The 19,747-nt window shown below is 39.5% G+C and overlaps 1 protein-coding gene across 5 annotated transcripts; it reads left to right on the forward strand.

Moving 5' to 3' along the window:
- LOC105008174 (myelin basic protein) lies at positions 1 to 18,063 on the forward strand. 5 transcript variants are annotated; one of them, XM_020044060.2, is made up of 9 exons: positions 4 to 101; positions 9,745 to 10,176; positions 11,066 to 11,107; positions 12,500 to 12,592; positions 13,052 to 13,081; positions 13,777 to 13,797; positions 15,005 to 15,088; positions 15,197 to 15,214; positions 16,274 to 18,063. In XM_020044060.2, exons 2-8 carry the CDS (start codon positions 10,072 to 10,074, stop codon positions 15,200 to 15,202), a joined length of 381 nt encoding a protein of 126 aa, XP_019899619.1. In that variant the 5' UTR covers positions 4 to 101; positions 9,745 to 10,071; the 3' UTR covers positions 15,203 to 15,214; positions 16,274 to 18,063. The 5 variants fall into 5 exon arrangements, with proteins under 5 accessions (XP_019899617.1, XP_019899619.1, XP_019899618.1 ...); XM_020044058.2 differs by lacking the exon at positions 15,197 to 15,214 and having other exon boundaries at positions 1 to 101; XM_034294756.1 differs by lacking the exons at positions 4 to 101; positions 13,777 to 13,797 and having other exon boundaries at positions 9,764 to 10,176.
- The last annotated feature ends 1,684 nt before the right edge of the window (positions 18,064 to 19,747 follow it).

The following is a 19,747-nucleotide window of genomic DNA, read 5'->3' on the forward strand; positions in this document are numbered from 1 at the left end:
TCTGCCGGTATTGTCTCCCCTTCTCTGGTAAAAAATCAGGTTGGTGCTTGTCATTGACTGTTCCTGCTATTTGCTGTCTCTGTGATTGCCGTGATGGAAAGGTCAGTGTGATGTTTTATTTTCTTACTTGCCCTTTTCTGTACCCTATCCAGTTCAGCCTATTGCTTTCCAATGTGAACACAGAGCCCTTTAACCAAGTACCGAGACATTTTAGCCCAAAACATGTTTGCCTCTGCCTGGATACTTAAACTTGGCCACAAGTGAATCTTAGGGGGAAATTAAATAAAATCTCATGTACATTGAGTATTCAGGCCTTTTGCCATGACGCTCCGAAGTGTGCTCTTAGGCATTCTGTTGGCATCCTGTCCCTTGAGATGTCTTTTGGACTTGGGGCCCACTTGTGTCAAATTTGACTGCTTGGACAGACATGATTTAGAAAGGCACACCTGTCTATATAAGGTCCTTCAGAGTCCACATCAGAACTAATACTAAAGAACGCTCCGTAGATCTCTGAGATGTGATTGTGTCAAGGTGTAGATCTGGTGAAGACATTGAACAGTTATATTACATGGTTCTTGAAGGACCTCAGACTGGAGAGAAGATACATTTTTCAGCACAACAACAACCTGATGCACTCAGACAGGGCAATGCTGGAATGGCTTTGAGATAAGTCTGTGAATGTCCTTTCATAGCCCAGCCAAGGCCTGGACAGGAAATCCATTGAACATCTGTTGGGAGACCTGAAGATTGCATTTCACCGATGCTCCCCATCCAATTGAACTGTTCTTGAGAAGATCAGCAAGTAGAATTGGACAAACAGACCAAATCCCTATATGCAAAAGTGGTAGAGGCCTACTTAAGAATCTGATTGCTGCTAAAGGCACTTTTACAAAGTGCTTAATGAAGGGTCTGAATACTTGAGTACACAAGATATTTTAGGGTTTTTTTTGTCACAAATTGGCACGTTTTTGTTTTGTTATGAGGTATAAATTAAATACACTGAACAAAATTTATAAATGCAACACTTTTGTTTTTGCCCCTATTTATCATGAGCTGAATTCAAAGATTTAAGACTTTCTCTATGTACACAAAAGGCCTATTAGTCTCACAATTTTGTTCACAAATCTGTCTAAATCTGTGTTAGTGAGCACTTTTCCTTTGCCAAGATAATTCATCCACCTCGCAGGTGTGGCATATCAAGATGCTAATTAGACAGCATGATTATTGCACAGGTGTGCCTTAGGCTGGCCACATTAAAAGGCCATTCTAAAATGTGCAGTTTCATCACACAGTACAATGCCACAGATGTTGCAATTCGTCGCCACCTGACTGCAATTTGTCGTCGTAACCAACTTGAGTGGGCAAATGCTCATATTCGATGGCGTCTGGCACTTTGGAGATGTGTTCTCTTCACAGATGAATCGCGGTTTTCGCTGTACAGGGCAGATGGCAGACAGCTTGAATGGTGTCGTGTGGGTGAGCGGTTTGCTGATGTCAACGTTGTGGATCGAGTAGCTCATGGTGGCGGTGGGGTTATGGTATGAGCAGGCGTGAGTTATGGACAGCGAACACAGGTGCATTTTATTGATGGCATTTTGAATGCACAGAGATACTGTGATGAGATCCTGAGGCCCATTGTTGTGCCATTCATCCACGACAATCACCTCATGTTGCAGCATGATAATTCACTGCAAGGATCTGTACACAATTCCTGGAAGCTGAAAACATCCCAGTTCTTGCATTACCAGCATACTCACCGGATATGTCACCCATTGAGCATGTTTGAGATGCATTGGATCGGCGTATAAGACGGCATGTTCCAGGTCCTGCCAATATCCAGCAACTTCGCACATCCATTGAAGCGGAGTGGACATTCCACAGGCCACAATCAAAAACCTGATCAACTCTATGCAAAGGAGATGTGTTGCACTGTGTGAGGCAAATGGTGGTCACACCAGATACTGACTGGTTTTTGGACCCCCCCGGACCCCCCCCAATACAGTGAAACTGCACATTTTAGAGTGGCCTTTTATTGTGGCCAGCCTAAGGCTGTGCAATAATCATGCTGTCTAATCAGCATCTTGATATGCCACACTTGTTAGGTGGATGGATTATCTCGGAAAAAGGAGAAGTGCTCACTAACACAGATTTAGACAGATTTGTGAACAATATTTGAGAGAAATAGGCCTTTTGTATACATAGAGAGTCTTAGATCTTTGAGTTCAGCTCATAATAAATGGGGGCAAAACCAAGTGTTGCGTTTATAATTTTGTTCGGAGTATATAACAACAAAATGTGGAGACAATGACGATGTCTGAAGCCCTGTTTACCTCCTTATGTTAGAGGGAGCCTGAGGTCATGGCCATTAGCTATTGTCATTCACCACTGTGATTACATCATTCAATTGACATCTAGCCCAAGAATGGGGCTGTTGACTGCTTTGTGGACTGGTGTGCCACCTCTGAACTAATCAGATCAGCTGTAAGAATGTAGCTTTTCCCACAGTGTGCTCAAATCCTTTTGGCTAATTAACAAATCAATCAAATTTTATGTATTTGAACGCCAGCGATTCCATCAACGCTTGGCAGCGTTCACCGTCCTTGGCTGAATCATAATGCTGTCATTTGTTTTGTGTCGAAAACAACATCTTGTGTTTCAATACATAGCAAATCAGAATAGAAAACTAAGAAACCAATACTTAATGTTTTCAAAAGTATGTGGTCATACTTCAGAACTCTTAATACAAAACTTATAACAGATCAAAAAAGCTGTTTGTTACAAAACATGAAGAAGATTTTCAGGTGACTGAGTACCACACACTTGATCAAATTGGTATTTTAGCTGGAAAAACCTTCCACAATTTAATACATAAGGTTCATATGTGCCTTTCACAATGAAATGTTGATGTAACTTTTGATATTAATATATTTTTATGTGGTTAATCACTAAAATGAATGCACTATCACTTCGCCATTTGGTTGGTGTATATATTTTGTTTTGCCTACTGTATACACATTTTAATGAGCACAGAATGGTTTTCATGTGCCCTCAGTACGAGTCAAACTCACTGTGGACATGCTTCAAGCTTGCAGAAATACAGTAATGTGTGTATTCTCATCAGCAAAAAACGACTGTCCAAGTGCCTGGAAAACATGGGGAAAATAATTCCATGTTTGCAGCCACTATGAACTCCAAACATATTTGGACAGTTTTTCTGGATACATGTTTTTGGGCTCATATGCAATTTGAATTTTAAATGATAATGTGATCAGCATGTACCATAGTGATCAAGTATGGCAAGTATGGACAAACTAGAAGTGGCATTCCACCTCATCTGTGGGTGGCCATATTTAGGCCATGTACAGCCTCCACTAAACATGACTATCTTGTATTCATTGATAATGTTACTGCTGAGGGCACCAGGATCAGTGCTGAAGGGTACTGAAACTTGTTTGCTCAGATGAAACCAAATCCCTCAAAACCAGAGTTTCTTAATCCTGGTCCTGGGGATCCAAATGGGTGCATGTTTTTGTTTTTGCCCAAGCACTCACACACCTGTTTCAAATGTTACCCTACCACTTACACACTTGATTGACGTAATCAACCTTCCATTGTTAGAATAGGGTTTTCAGTGCCAGAAAGTGGAAAGTTCTTGATTGTCCAAGTGAGCCACTGGATCAGAATCCAATTGAGCATGTCTTTCACATCAAATGGAAAAAGACAGGAACAGGAATTGAAGATGGCTTTAGTCAGAGGTGTTGCTAGGATGACAAAACAGTTGGGGCTCAGCCCACCCTCCCCCCCGGGACAGAAGGTACAGGGTTCTGAATGTACATGCTTTGATTAATTTGAGATCCAGGGCTATTCATAAACGATTCAGGGCTATAGCCCCAGACGCCCAGGCCTAACAACGCCATTGGCTATAGTGAAGGACTATTATACTAGTATCACGATGAAGAGACTCAGCCTACTGTTTATGGGTTACAGATTTGAGCAGTATTGCATGCAAAGAATTTAGAAATGAAGTATGAACTCTCACTATTTGTTAATCAAAATGTTAATCCATCCAAATGCTTTTGGCACCCTAAAAGAAGTGGACAATGTAAAAAAAAAAAAAAAGTAATGTAAGAAAATAATGTCAAACAAACCTGATAATGACTTCAGTTATCTTTCAACTTTCCTTCATGATTAATAATCATCCTTACAATTCACAGCTAAGCTTGCTGCCATATACAGTGTTTTTTTATTTTGTAGTATGTTAATATTGGACCTGCTGTAACAGCTTTTGTGGCATTGGATGACAAACATACATAGAAGTCCAGTGGCCTTAAGATCAATTTTTCAGGCATTTCCCAGACTTATTTCCCAGGCCTAATATAGTTCATTGTCACACTCCATCATTATCATGTAACACCTGCTGAACACCTCTATTCAAACCATGATCGGACCGTTTCCACATTCAGAGGATGCAGATTTCAAAGTCTTAGCCTCAGTTGCATGAACATGACATACTGCTTGTTTTTTTGCTCCTGACTTGCTTTGAGATTTTATAATATGAGCAATTGAAGTTCAATAAATTCTTATTATTTAGGAGACTTGCTAAACAAGTTTCTGTATTATTTTTCTACCGCCACATGTGATGAAACAGAGGAGCGTTGTCTCCCTAGCCAATGGGTTCCTAAGGCACAGTGGCATGACAATGTCTTGTGAAGTGGCAGAATCTCAGCTGTGGCACTAGGTGGGTGTCTTGATTTTTAGATCTACATTCTTATCATGGTTCAAGTATATCTCCCGTGTTTGTGTCCCACAGCTTTTACTGCATGGCCCATATTGTTTTCCATGCGGACTCTCATGCCCCTCAAACACAAGGAACAAAGCCAAGAGTCTTCTGGACACGAGGGCACATGCAGTACAATCGACCCACTCTGTGCATTCCTGCTTTCTGTCTCTGTCAGGTCTGTGGGTGCTGTTCAGACACACTGACAGAACAGATGGAGTACTGTAGACATGAAATAGAGGATGAATAAGTCTACCTCCAAGTGTGGTCATTAATAGTGTAGTCAATTCATAAATCCATTAGGACACTTAAGGCTTCCTAGCTATTAACAAACATTTTCACATCTTTATTGAATTTTACCTGTATAGTCTCATTAAGTCAGTACCTACAGTTTTCATAGGAATGTTTCCAAGAGGCTCTTGATGTTCAACCAAACCTACAGTGAGGGAAGAAATTACTTGATCCCCTGCTTATTTTGTATGTTTGCCCACTGCCAAAGAAATTAACAGTCTATAATTTTTATGGCAGGTTTATTTGAACAGTGAGAGACAGAATAACAACAAAAAATCCAGAAAAACACATGTCAAAAATTTTATAAATTGATTTGCATTTTAATGAGTGAAATAAGTATTTGATTCTGACGGTAGCAAACAAACGGTGTCCAAAAACAATAACCCACAAACTCCAACCTAACCAACAGACAGATATACACCTACACTTATGACCCAACACAAAACAGGTGCGCCTGGTGATTGCAGATGGGTGGAGGGGCAGTGGCTTCAGAAAGACGTTGATGCCGACCATCGGCGTGTCATGACAAAGGAGCACAATATGACGATACTTAAACAAAAATGAGTTGCTTGGTCGAGTTTGCCAGAAAGAAGCCTTTACTGCGCCAATGCCGCAAAATAGCCCAGTTACAATATGCCCGACAATACCTTGACAGGCCTCACAGCTTCTGGCACACTAATTTGCAGTGACGAGACAAAAAAAGAGCATTATGGTTACAACCATAAGCGCCATGTTAGGAGAGGGATCAACAAGGCTTATTTTGAACAAAATACCATCCCCACTGTGAAGCATGGTGGTGGCCCACTGATGTTTTGGGGGTGTGTGAGCTCTAAAGGCACAGGGAATGGCAAGATGAATGCAGCATGTTATCAGAAAATACTGGCAGACATTTTGCATTCTTCTGCACGAAAGCTGCGCATGGGATGCTCTTGGACTTTCCACCACGACAATGACCCTAAACCCAAGGCCAAGTTGACCCTCCAGCAGAAAAAGATGAAGGTTCTGGAGTGGCCATCATAGTCTCCTGACCTTAATATCATAGAGCCATTCTGGGGAGATCTCAAACGTGTGGTTCATGCTAGACAAACAAAGACTTTACATGACCTGGAGGCATTTTGGCAAGACGATTGGGCAGCTATACCACATGCAAGAATTTGGGGCCTCATCGACAACTATTACAAAAGACTGCACACTGTATACACAGTATTAAGAACTAAGGGTATGCAGACTTTTGAACAGGTGTCAGTAAAAAAAAATTGCTTTGTTTTATGATTGTGCCATTCTGTTATGACCTACAATTGAATGTGAATCCCGTAAGAAATAAAAGACATATTTTACCTGCTCACATGTTTTCTTTACCTCAGAAGGGACCTCCTCACCCCATACTCCCGCAGCACCTCCCACATCCCCTCCACACCCAAAGCTTTCAACATTTCTGGATGGATCTCGTCAATCCCCGGAGCAATGCCAACTCTCACCTCCTTATCGCTCTTTATGCAGCTCTCCTCAGGCTGACTCTTTCCTCAGTACAGCAGCTACATACACTCACCTAAAGGATTATTAGGAACACCTGTTCAATTTCTCTTTAATGCAATTATCTAATCAACCAATCACATGGCAGTTGCTTCAATGCATTTAGGGGTGTGGTCCTGGTCAAGACAATCTCCTGAACTCCAAACTGAAAGTCAGAATGGGAAAGAAAGGTGATTTAAGCAATTTTGAGCGTGGCATGGTTGTTGGTGCCAGACGGGCCGGTCTGAGTATTTCACAATCTGCTCAGTTACTGGGATTTTCACGCCCAACCATTTCTAGGGTTTACAAAGAATGGAGTGAAAAGGGAAAAACATACAGTATGCGGCAGTCCTGTGGGCGAAAATGCCTTGTTGATGCTAGAAGTCAGAGGAGAATGGGCCGACTGATTCAAGCTGATAGAAGAGCAACTTTGACTGAAATAACCTCGTTACAACCGAGGTATGCAGCAAAGCATTTGTGAAGCCACAACACGCACAACCTTGAGGAGGATGGGCTACAACAGCAGAAGACCCCACCGGGTACCACTCTTCTCCACTACAAATAGGAAAAAGAGGCTACAATTTGCACAAGCTCAACAAAATTGGACAGTTGAAGACTGGAAGAATGTTGCCTGGTCTGATGAGTCTCGATTTCTGTTGAGACATTCAGATGGTAGAGTCAGAATTTGGCGTAAACAGAATGAGAACATGGATCCCTCCTTGTTACCACATACCTTGTTACCACAGTGCAGGCTGGTGGTGGTGGTGTAATGGTGTGGGGGATGTTTTCTTGGCACACTTTAGGCCCCTTAGTGCCAATTGGGCATTGTTTAAATGCCACAGCCTACCTGAGCATTGTTTCTGACCATGTCCATCCCTTTATGACCACCATGTACCCATCCTCTGATGGCTACTTCCAGCAGGATAATGCACCATGTCACAAAGCTCAAATCATTTCAAATTGGTTTCTTGAACATGACAATGAGTTCACTGTACTGAAATGGCCCCCACAGTCACCAGATCTCAACCCAATAGAGCATCTTTGGGATGTGGTGGAACGGGAGCTTCGTGCACTGGATGTGCATCCCACAAATCTCCATCAACTGCAAGATGCTATCCTATCAATATGGGCCAACATTTCTAAAGAATGCTTTCAGCACCTTGTTGAATCAATGCCACGTAGAATTTAGGCAGTTCTGAAGGCGAAAAGGGATCAAACACAGTATTAGTATGGTTCCTAATAATCCTTTAGGTGAGTGTATATTACCAATTCTCCAAGGGTATGCAAACTTTTGAGCACAACTGTATCTCTGAATTTGTACAAAAGCAGAACCTTCGGAGATCTTACTGCAAAGAGTTCTGTCAAAGGGGTCAGCCATAACATTACGGCCATTGACAGGTGAAGTGAATACCACTGATACTCTCGTTATCGTGGCACCTTTCGGTGGGATATATTAGGCTGCAAGTGAACATCCTGTCCTCAAAGTTGATATGTTAGAAGCAGGAAAGATGGACAAGCGTAAGGATCTGAGCGACTATGACAAGGACAAAATTGTTAGACTGAGTCAGAGCATCTGCAAAACTGCAGCCCTTGTGGGGTGTTCCCGGTCTGCAGTGGTCAGTACCTATTAAAATTGGTCCAAGGAAGGAAAAGTGGTGAACTGGCGACAGGGTCATGGGTGGCCAAGGCTCACTGATGCACGTGTGATCCGATCCAACAGATGAGCTACTGTAGCTCAAATAGCTGAAAAGGTTAATGCTGATACGGGTAGAAAGGTGTCAGAAGACACAGTGCACTGCAGTTTGTTGCGTATGGGGCTGTGTAGCCGCAGACCAGTCAGGGTACCCATGCTGACCCCTGTCCACTGCCAAAAGTGCCTACAATGGGCAAAGGAGCATCAGAACAGGACCACGGAGCAATGGAAGAAGGTGGCCTGGTCTGATTAATCCAACGGAGGCAGTGTGTTGCTTTGGGCAATGTTCTGCTGGGAAATCTTGGGTCCTGCCATTCATGTGGATGTTACTTTGACACGTACCACCTACCCAAGTATTGTTACAGACCATGTGCACCCTTTCATGGTAACGGTATTCTCCAATGGCATTGGCCTGTTTCAGCAGGATAATGCACCCTGCCACAAAGCAAAAATGGTTCATGAATGGTTTGAGGAACACAACAACAAGTTAAAGGTGTTGATTTTGCCTCCAAATTCCCCAGATCTCAATACAATCGAACATCTGTGGGATGTGCTGGACAAACAAGCATGATCCATGGAGGCCCCACCTCATAACGTACAGGACAAAGGATCTGCTGCTAATGTCTTGGTGCCAGATACCACAGCACACCTTTAGAGGTCTAGTGGAGTCCATGCCTCGATGGGTCGGGGCTGTTTTGGTGGTAAAAGTGGGACCAACACAATTTTAGGCAGGTGGTCATAATGTTATGGCCGATCGCTGTATAATGTCTTTGAGTCTAATTCAACTAAGACAGTATTTTCCTTTTTAAATTGTATTCAGTATTCAGAATTGATTCTAACTTTCATTGTAAAACTGGAGTTTTGAAAGGTTTGTCCTTTAACTTATTCACAGTAGCTTTCCTTGTTAAACATAAATAACCACGATAAACAAAAGGCATCTGTTCCTAAATATTAATATGCTAATGTATGGTGTTCTAACAACCTACCCTTCTACAGAATCTGCTTTGTTTTGCAGCTGTTACAGTACATAAGCTATGGATAAAAACAACAAAATCCAGTTTGACACTTATTTTTAGGGAATCATCAGTAATACACTGAAAAAAGCATATAAAAAGTTAAAAAAATATATATATATTGACTACCATTATTTCTTAAAAATTCAATGTGTAAGAATGTTTTTTGTATTAGTTGAGATAAAATACAGAGGGTATCCTATTTACGTTACTAGGGATCAGTGGTCCTTCTATAGCAGACCATACCATTAAGGGTGTTCATCTCAATGTGCCTCAACATCATTTAGCATTTTTACATTTTTATTTCCTAGTTAGCTTCATATGGAAAATATGGCTATTGTAAATTCTATTTCAATATAATCAATAATAATATATATGGGGTCCATTTTAACAATGGCCTCACAGTGCTGGATACAGTTTTTCATCAATTCAAGCTCATAACACTTGTTGTTCCTCAGGCCTGGTGAGGCAGATGGGGAGTTAAGAACAATGGCTGGCCCATGCGGAGGGCGGCAGTGACTGACTCCACAGGCACTGAGGGGCTAAAGAATGCCTGGAGTCAAGCCAGAACCATGGTGTCCACTGTTCCCGCCTACCCCCACCTGACCCACCTCATCTCCCATGGTACACTGGGGCATGGGGACGACACCTTCAAAGACTGCCCTTTCAACGTCAGATGGAAAGCAATATCCAAGGAGCAACAGCAGAGCATTGGTGTGGATTGTTTGCAGGAGGACTACCAGATAGAGAGCAGTTGACCCCACCCAACCTAACCAGTATCCAGCATGGCCACAGCGAGTACCACAGGGCAAAGCAGGAGGAAGAAGGCCCCTGGCCTGATGGATCAGATTGGAACATTCTTTGGAGGAGACAAAAAGAAACGGAGCAAGGTGAGCATCTGGAGTTGATTTTATGACCAATGGCTTCACCACGACTCTTCCACGTCTAAAATCTAAATTGTAGTAGTAGAAGCCTAATCTCAAGGAGAACAACAACAGATTTGTCACCTTGTTCGATCAGGCATAAAAACTAGGGACCCTTCGGTTACTGGCCCTACACTCTAATCACTAGGCCAGAAAACCGGAGCCTGCTGGTTTTCTGTTCTACCTCATGATTAATTGGACCTACCTAGTGTCTTAAGTCTGAATAAGTCCCTGATGAGAGAATTGCAATGACATTTTTTTGTGGAACTGGCTTCGAGGGCCAGATTTGAATACCCCTGTACAAGGCTGTTTGAAACTGTTGGATCTGATCAGTGTTCTTGTTTAAGTCTGAGGTCCAGATATTTGTTGAAATTTGAATAGTCTATTTATCAAAACTGAAAGCATTTAATATTGTCAGTCATCCTTTCTCCATGTTTTTGATGGATTTATTCTGGAAGTGAATAAAGCATTGTTATCACCTGCCTTGTTTCCCTTTTAGGCCATCTGCAATTACCATTCAAATATAACAAGATTTATTATTGATAAACTGCCATATAAATTCAATAAACATCATCCTGATCTAATTTCCTGACAGCTGATCACTAAATGTTTTGAACATTCAAAGGGCAAAGCCTGACCCTGCAATTTTTAAACAATTTCAATAGTCAAAATCAAGTCGAGCCCCTCTAATCTCTGTTTTAGTCCTACACTTCTTTTAAGATTTTAAACTTAATTGGATTATAAAATAATAATGTAAACTGGATATTTGTGTTTTTTGTCTGAATGTTTTGCTTCAGATCTTCAGTTGGTTGCATGGGTGCATACCCTGACTGATGTCTTTATCCCTCACCCTCAGGTTTTCACATTGCCCTGGCCAACTCCTGCCAGCTTTCTGAAGGTTACAATCAAAATTGGATCTTTTGATCAATGGACAAAATAATGTTTTGCATAGAAGATAATTAAATAAAATCTGTGATTCCTACCTCAGCAAATAAAAACTTTGTTTTAAATGTATACTAATAATCAGTAGCAAATAACTGTATTATACCTATGTATGACTATGTTTATAAATATCCCCAGTGGCTTTTAAATATTAGCACTGTACTGTAACTTTTAACAATAGAATCTTGCCACCTAGGCTGAATGATTCACAGGTTTGACGGGCTACATACTAGACACGCTGATATTGCAGTTCACCATAGTTTCTGACCAACTCCCATCCACATCTTCAAAAATGAGTCCCGATCCCAACCACAGTACCATATTGTTATTTTAGGCCTTTGTGATGCAGTTTACTAGACAGCCATGACACCAACAATTGATCATACATTTCTTTTCTTTATGATAAAGTTAGTTACGATATTAACGTGTGTCTGTGTAACGTGTGCTTGCATGACAGATCGAAGGGAGTTCTTAATGTAGAAGCACAGAGACACCATAATGCATTATTGTATGTATAGTTTATGTCCTAAATTTTGCAGACTCTCAATCAAACTCACATGACTTTTAGTTTTGATAACTAGTTCTGATCAAAATCTGACCCAATCATGGATGTACTGTAGTCTACTGCATCAGCCGTACTGTTCTTTACCCTACATTGTACTGTGCTTTAAAAACTTGGAAATTAAAAATATTTTAATACTTCGATTGTTACGATGGGTATTGCTGTTGATATTGACAAGCTACCCCAAAGTTAACGTGACAAACACCTTAAGAAGCACTATAAAAAACAATTTCTGTGACATTCAACCCAAGTCTCCCCTATTCAATGTGATGTGTCTGCATTACACACCAGTTAGTAGTCTGCTTGTTACAAGATTATTTTTCTTGAAGCTGAGCAATTTCATCAAACACCCTTCCTTTTCATATTATTTTCTCTAGAGTTTATTGGAACCAAAGAAGGTAGAAGAGGGTATATTTAATAGCGATTGCAGATTAGCAAATGCTTATCTCTTGTGTTCTGCATTTATTAACATTTGCAGTTCAATTAAGTATCCTTTTGGTTACTGGTTGGATGCTCATACCGCTAGAGCCCTTTTCCAGAATCCTTTTTAATTGTTGGCCAGTAGGATGTCAGCAGTGGACTTTTCCCCCTTGCAGACCTATAGCACTAAGACAATGTGTCCCTACTCAGTGCTTTGTTTAATGAGAATGGAAAATATAGCTACATTGTTTTTAGTGTACGTAACCAGGATAAGCTCATGGTTGGATATCTGATATTCATACTGGCCAATTATACTTTAGGATAGTTTCTTTATACAGGTTTTAATGGCTGTTTATATACCTTTAGGGGTCCTTTCGGAGTCATGCCACCTCCCCTAAACCAGCCCCTAAACGTCGGGCTAATGAGAATGCCATAGTGCATTTCTTCAGGAGCTTGAGTGTGAGTATCTGTGATGACTACATCAGTCGATTTCTATCTATTCTATTTGTTGTATCTATTTTACATTTTTAAGCAAATTTGTTTACTTTTGATGTTCTCCAGTAATGTTTGGTTTAATCTGTCATCACCTACTTGAAAAATTCAAGACGGGCCAGATATTTTATTCAGTTTAGGTCCCCATTCAAAACACTGCATGAATCTCTAATATATAATCTGTATTTGCAAGATATTAGTTACAGTTATCTTGTACAAGCCAGTGTGTTTAGGCCTGCATGCATGCTTCAAACTTTAAAAAGTAGCTGCAAACTCTGTTGGTGTTGCATATTGTTATTTTAAAATTACAGTTAAATTTAAGCTAAACTAGCCAAAATCATTGGGCCATTTCGCTGACACGCATTAAGCCAAGTCTAGAACTAAAAAATCAAGTACAATAGAACTTGTTGTGTTCTGTATCCTCAGGCGTCTTCATCTCCTCGTCCTAAGTCCAGGGTAAGTTCTATATATATGTGTGTGTGTGTGTGTTTTCAGCCTCTGTCAAAATGAAATCAGTACTTAGGTGTGAAATGGTTCTTCTGCTTTAGATAGTGCTTGGGTGAGCTGAAATTGAAAATGTTGAATAATAATTCAACTCCTATTGGCTTTTGTGATGGTCTGGAGTTCCAGTGAGTATTTACAATCTTATTGCAGCAACTCCAAATGGCCTCAGGAGAGACCAAGGTCAGAACATGTGTCCTCAGAGAAATACCCCACCAAGTCATTCTCTTTTTTCCTACACTACTCACTTAACCAGAAGTAAGCCGGAATCAACACAATCGAAGGCTTGGTGGGGTATGTTGAATACACTTGAAGAAGTCACTCAGGCACGATTAGACAAGTAATACTTTGCCAGTCCCGGACTTCCTTAGACTAGTGCAATGCAAAGCTATTGGAGCCTCACAGTCAGAACTGGCTCTGACACACTCTGGTACTGAACTTGAACTGTGAGTTGTTTTAGACAGCGATGACACTTGTGTAGGCATAATTCTGTTCCTGTCTAATTGTCCATAGCTTATATGTCTTCACGGCCTATGTGCACTCGGTAGCTAGTACAGTAAGCCTACAGTTTCAGTTGTCATAGTAACAGGGGCTGTTCCAGTAACCATAACGGATCTTCCTGATCACCTCTCTTTCTCTTTCATGTCCAGTGGAGGGAGGTTTTGGGCTTGGTAGGTCATTCAAAGTCAACCTTAAACACACAGGTCAATGTCTTCCTCTGTCTGCAGAACGTCTTCGTCTCTAATGTCCTTCTGTGAGCATTTTGATATGTTGTTCTTCCCTTTTACATAACTCTTACTTTCCTGATCTACCTCCTTCTTTTCTTGTGGGATTCTTCAAGACACTTTCCCCGAAAAGCTGATTGTGTTATAAAAGTCGATAGCTTAAGTCCATTCATTTTGTTGCAAACGTTGGTTGCGTGAAATGTTACCATTCTTACTTTGGTTGAAAATGTCAGATGCATTAGACAATGTTGAACAGTTTTCCCCACAATGGAAGTACTCATATGGGCTGATGAAAAGCTCAAGTGTTTGTACTTTTGCCACGGTGCCAATTATATCTCAATATGGCTTCTGTTTGTGACACACAGTGAATCACTGCTTCTGGCTGATTTTGCCACTGTTAAAATATTTCTGAATTGGAAAAGACCCTCTCTGGGGACGCAATGTACAGTACAACTGTTAACTCCTTCCTTAACACTTTTCATTTCCTTCCAGTCTGTGAGAATCTCTGTCTTCTGTTTATGTTGACACTAAAATCTTCTTAAATTGAAAAACTTCTCCATTTGTATGTCTATTTGTTCAACTCTTCTCATGTGTACACATAGTGAACTATCCAGTGTGTAAGACTCAACCTCCTCATCACCTGTTCCCTGCATTCTTTTTCTTCCATCTTTCTCTTCCCTAAAAGTTGCTGTAAAACTTTAGAAATCTGGTCATTCCTGATCTATCACTTTTCCTGTCTCATACGTATCAAGCCAATTTTGGGTTTAAAGAGGGAATTTTGGGAATAAGGCACTTTATCTACTTCTCCAGAGACAGATTTTAGATTATTTTTTATGTCCCTGCATCCAGTATGAAGGTAGTTTTGCCGGCCAATGTTTACTTTTGTAAGCGTAATGACTCATTACACTAGATATCCAGTCATTGTGTTAATGCTAAATAACAATTGCTCCATCATAGCAGATTTCTTTATACTCCAGGCAGAGGCATAAATGGTATCCAAGGTCATTGGACTTAGGGGAGGTAGATAAATAGCTCCATTCCCAAAAGCATTTAAGCAATTGTATTCAGATTCAAGATACGTACTAGGCCAACACAATTTTGGTGCCCTCAGGTATAGCAATGTTCCATATGTTTATAAAGCATCTTTGTTTAGGCAACACCGCCACGTGCTGATGCAACAAAGTCACCTTACAGACGCCGCAAAGAACAAGGAACTCTGTCCAAAATCTTCAACCTGGTGAGACATCTTATTGTGTCCAAAATAGTTTGTTACGACACTTAAACTGTCTTAAAGTGCACCCTCATGAACATTGTTTCTTGTTGTGTTTACCTCTCAAAACAACAGTGGTGATATCCTCAATCAGTGAGTAAATTAGAGGTCTAACATATACATCCATATTCATCCTGAATCCTCATTCACAAAAAAAAGCTGCTTAACTAAAAACATGTGCATCAGCAAATAATGAATAGGGAAACATTACATATTTAATTAATTTCATTGGTTTGCATCCACTGATAAACTGTATGTCACAGTCTAATTGCAACTTATACATTATTATCAACTGAATTAACAGTTAAGAAACTGGCATTTAAATACACTGTAATACTGTGATTACCATGTACATGGCTATGCAATTATTTTTAAATACAATATTAGTACAATAGATATAAGTATTAAGAAAACTTAGTGTAATGTACTGTTTTTTTTTTACTCCAAACTGGTTAATGTATTACACATTTTCAGTTTCACCTCTGTTGCGTGACACATTTTTTTTAATCATTTGCATTGTTGGTAGTATTTATTGATGTCTATACTGTACCTACGTCAACAATCTTTCCCAGGAATATGGACTCTCTGCAACCCTGACAATGTGAACATTTGACAATCATATAAATAATAATAATTTCAACCTCATTCTTATCTCATAGGAAATATTTTTTCCATGAACAATGAAAATTACAAGCACTTTAAAAGCTATTCATTTTTTCTTTTACTCGGTTTCTTCCGTTAATAGTTAACGGCCAAAATAAAATAATCCCATTAAGTGTTCATACTTAATATGGTGTTGGGCCACAAAATCCTTTAATGTGACTGCATCAATTCTGTTGGAGAGATGTGACAGCATTTGTTCATGAGAATTTCATGTTTTTGTGTTTTGTTTTTGATGGGGATGGAAAAAATTATCCTCCTGAAGCATTGAATTGCTTATCAAACCATTCTTATCTTCATGATAGAAATGGTTCACCATCAGTTGCCTGCTCAGCATTTTCAGAAATGACCATAAGCATGATGACATTTCAATTGAATAACTAATTCAGGAAGTACACCCTCATGGAAGCACCCGATTTCAATGTTGTTTACATCCCTTATTTATTTAATTGGACTACTGTCTGTATAACTTCGACTTCTCTCTCTTCACAGGAGACCAAGTCCCGCCCACCACCCAAACGCTGGAGCACCATCTTCTGAGCTCTCTTGAGAGAAAACCTTTGATCAAACATAGACAAAGACGACCTCCATCCAACAGACTAACATCAACCCTCAACTATGTTAACACACTAATATCAGCCAGTCTCTTTTATTTATAGTTAGTGAAACAATCTTGGCACCTAATATTTAGCCTGCTGCGATCCCTATATGCACTAATCGGGGGTGGGAGCTGTCGAAGTTTGTTGACGTTAGCTTTAAATGAAAGATTTCCTTTAGATTTTTTTAATGGCTTTCAGAGTTTTGGGAATGCTACCAAAATATTTGACTGTAACATATGTATCAATTGGCTATTCTCCTTATCCTAGCACCCCGTTTTGGTGACACTAGTGTCTGCTATCAATTGTTTTTGATCATGTTGTGTGTTTTTTATTTGTCTCTGTCTGCAGTCTGCACATGGATGACTCATTCTTATACATAAAGAATGAGGCTTTATAATGCCATTAAAGTCTTTCAGGTTGCCTAGGTACCCAGACAGTTAACATGACAACCTTCTTGATCCTTAAATAAATGTAAACACATTTGGGCAGTCTGATTGATCCCAGAGCAACTGTGTTTTGTTTTGTATGTCAACATCAGTGTTGGGGAAGTTAATGAAAAAGATACTTCAGCAAGCTACCAATCACTTCACGTTAGAAGTTAGGCTACACTAAAGCTAACTTTATACACATCAAAAAAATAGTTTACTCAGTTGAAGCTACTTTGAAAAGTAGATGACTACATCCAAACAACTTTGTGAAATGTATATTATGTAAATCTTAAACAGAATAGACATTGTTTCAAGTGAAAATAAGACTGGTCTGGTGCTGAAAATAAGCAATGTCTGTATAGCTTGCCTTTTTGCAACAAGCTACATTGCTAAATGGCAACTACTGTAAACACTCAGATAGTTTAACTACCACCAAGCTACTACAATATGTAGTTAAATAACCAACAATGTAATCACTGCTCCCCAACACTGGTCGCTATTTATGTTCAATATAGTTTAAGAAATTGTCTGTTGGTCTAGTTATGCATGAAATTGTCAAAGTTGTCTTGTGAAAAGTGCAGAATGTTGTCATGAATGCAGATCATTTGCATAAAACATTTAATGGGACTGCCTGTAAATATAATAATCTAACATGATGTAATATTATAGTAGAAAAACTATTACATTTCATTAGTTAAGTAATATTTCACAAGTCATGTTTAATTTAAGAACTTTATAAACGTTCTGTGGTGTTATGGTGTCCAAGATCATCAGAACATAGGAGAAATGCCCTTCAAACCTGCACTGTTAGAAGTCTGCAACCTCCATATATTTTCAAAACAAGATTTAACATAACATGTTCTGTCAGATTTTTATTTGAATGCTTTTCATTTATATCTGAAAGTGATTAGTTGGATGTTAGCTTTAAGAGTAAAAGTGATGGGAACATGGGAAGTTGTGTCAAGGCCTGAGAAATCTGCAATGTAACAGATGGTGAGAGATGAGAGTACTATTTTTCAATTGAGTTACTTTTGGCTTGGTTAATTTGTCACTGTGTGCACACTGTCTGCTGAATGTAATTGAGTGTTGAATAAAAAAACATTAGGATTAAAATTTCACAAACGTTTCTGAAGGTGCTGAATAATACAGTGGGTGCTAAAATTATAGAGATTAACTGAAAACCAAACTTGTGACTTTCTTATGAAATGTTCTTTTGAACAAAACTTCAAATTAATAAAATGTTTTCAACAGCTAACCAGTTTTCAAATAATTATGATCACAGAAATGTCAAAATAATTATATAGAATTATAAAATGTTTATAATTATATAATGTATCTTCTAAATATGTTTTAACATTGAAAGGGAATTTTTCTATAGCTTAGCATCTTAAAGCTGAAGTATGCACGTTTTTTGCATTAACACATCGCTATTCTATTAATCTGGATCGTGGATGAATTCCTACCAGATCCCGCATCTGAGAAACCTCTTTATATGGTGTACTGCTTGTAAGGAAACAAGAAACCAGGCAAGCCTAGTTCAGCCGGACTGCAATGAAAGTAATGCCCTCTTGAGACTCAAACCCGGGTCGCCCACGTAAAAGGCTGCATCGCTAACCGCTACACCACAGAGCTCTACTTTCAAGGGGTTGTCTCTATCCTGAACAAATCCTCTTTTGCCACTGGCCTTTTAAACAGCTAATTGGCCATTCATTAATTATATTGATACAGTTAAATTGACTAACGTTTCTTACTAAGTTTACCTCCCCCACGAATAGCATCTATGAACTGTTAACCTTTTCCACTGGCCGTTTGAACAGCTTATTAGGCTTTACCAGTATCTACTAACTTACTAGACTAGTCATAAGAATTGAGCAATTGCTAGCGAGACTGAGGATGAACATTTCCATGCCAGAAACATGCAATAGGTTTGTGGTCTGTGATCATATAGTTCTATCTCAGGACCCTTGTCAGCGCAATATAACCGTATACAGTTTTAGGCTCACTATAACTACTGTATGTTGTAGCCAGCAAATGTGTTTGTCTATCCTGGCCCAAAATTCATGTACGGATGCATACTTCAAAAATCCATCAGAAACAGTTGCAAAATAACTGTAAACTGTCTTATTATAATGTAGTCACTGGAAGTTTTATTCAGCGATGCTTTGTCTATACGGAATAATTCATAATGTGTAATTCACCTGCGAGGAGATACGAACTCTGGCCCTATAATTCGCATGGCTGCTTCTCTAACCACTACTCTATTTAACAAAGTATACTGATTCAGTCAGTTACTCAGTAAGAGACATTCGCTCTTCTTGGCTGGCGCCGCTCAAGTGGTCTGGCAAAAAGCGGTTGGCTCTCGAAGCGGCAGGAAATTTTATCCTGCGCACAGGGCGTGATGCGTTTGATGTATCAAACAAAGAGCTGAGACTGGACAAAAAATTCCTATAATTTTCAAGCAGTGAGAAAGGCTAGCTAATTTGATTTAAGAATGGAAGAAGTTTAGAATGTAACGGTACCTAAGAAAATATGGTTTGGATCAAAAGAAAGAAAATATGACAAATTCAAACTGGGCATATACTTTTCAAGAAAAAATTTAATGTTTCAGTTTCCCATTTGATATGTTGTCCTTTTATCTATTGAATATAGAATTTTACTGATTTGCACATTATTGCATTATATTTTCATTAACATTTTATGCAGCGTCCCAATGAGGTTGTATGTTTTGTATGTTTTCATGGAAAACAAGAACTTTCAAGAATTTCTAAGTGACCCCAAACTTTTAAAAGGTAGTGTATGTACAATGCCGGGGTGAGTCATCGGAGAATCAGGACCATTCCTGCTGGGCTGCTGGTTGTTGGACCGCTGACAATCATTTGCATTGAGACCCTTGTCCTGAGACCCTTGTCTATGTGATCACATACCACAAACCTATTTTG

The sequence above is a fragment of the Esox lucius genome, chromosome 10 (genome assembly GCF_011004845.1).
Source record: "Esox lucius isolate fEsoLuc1 chromosome 10, fEsoLuc1.pri, whole genome shotgun sequence".
NCBI lineage: Eukaryota > Metazoa > Chordata > Actinopteri > Esociformes > Esocidae > Esox > Esox lucius.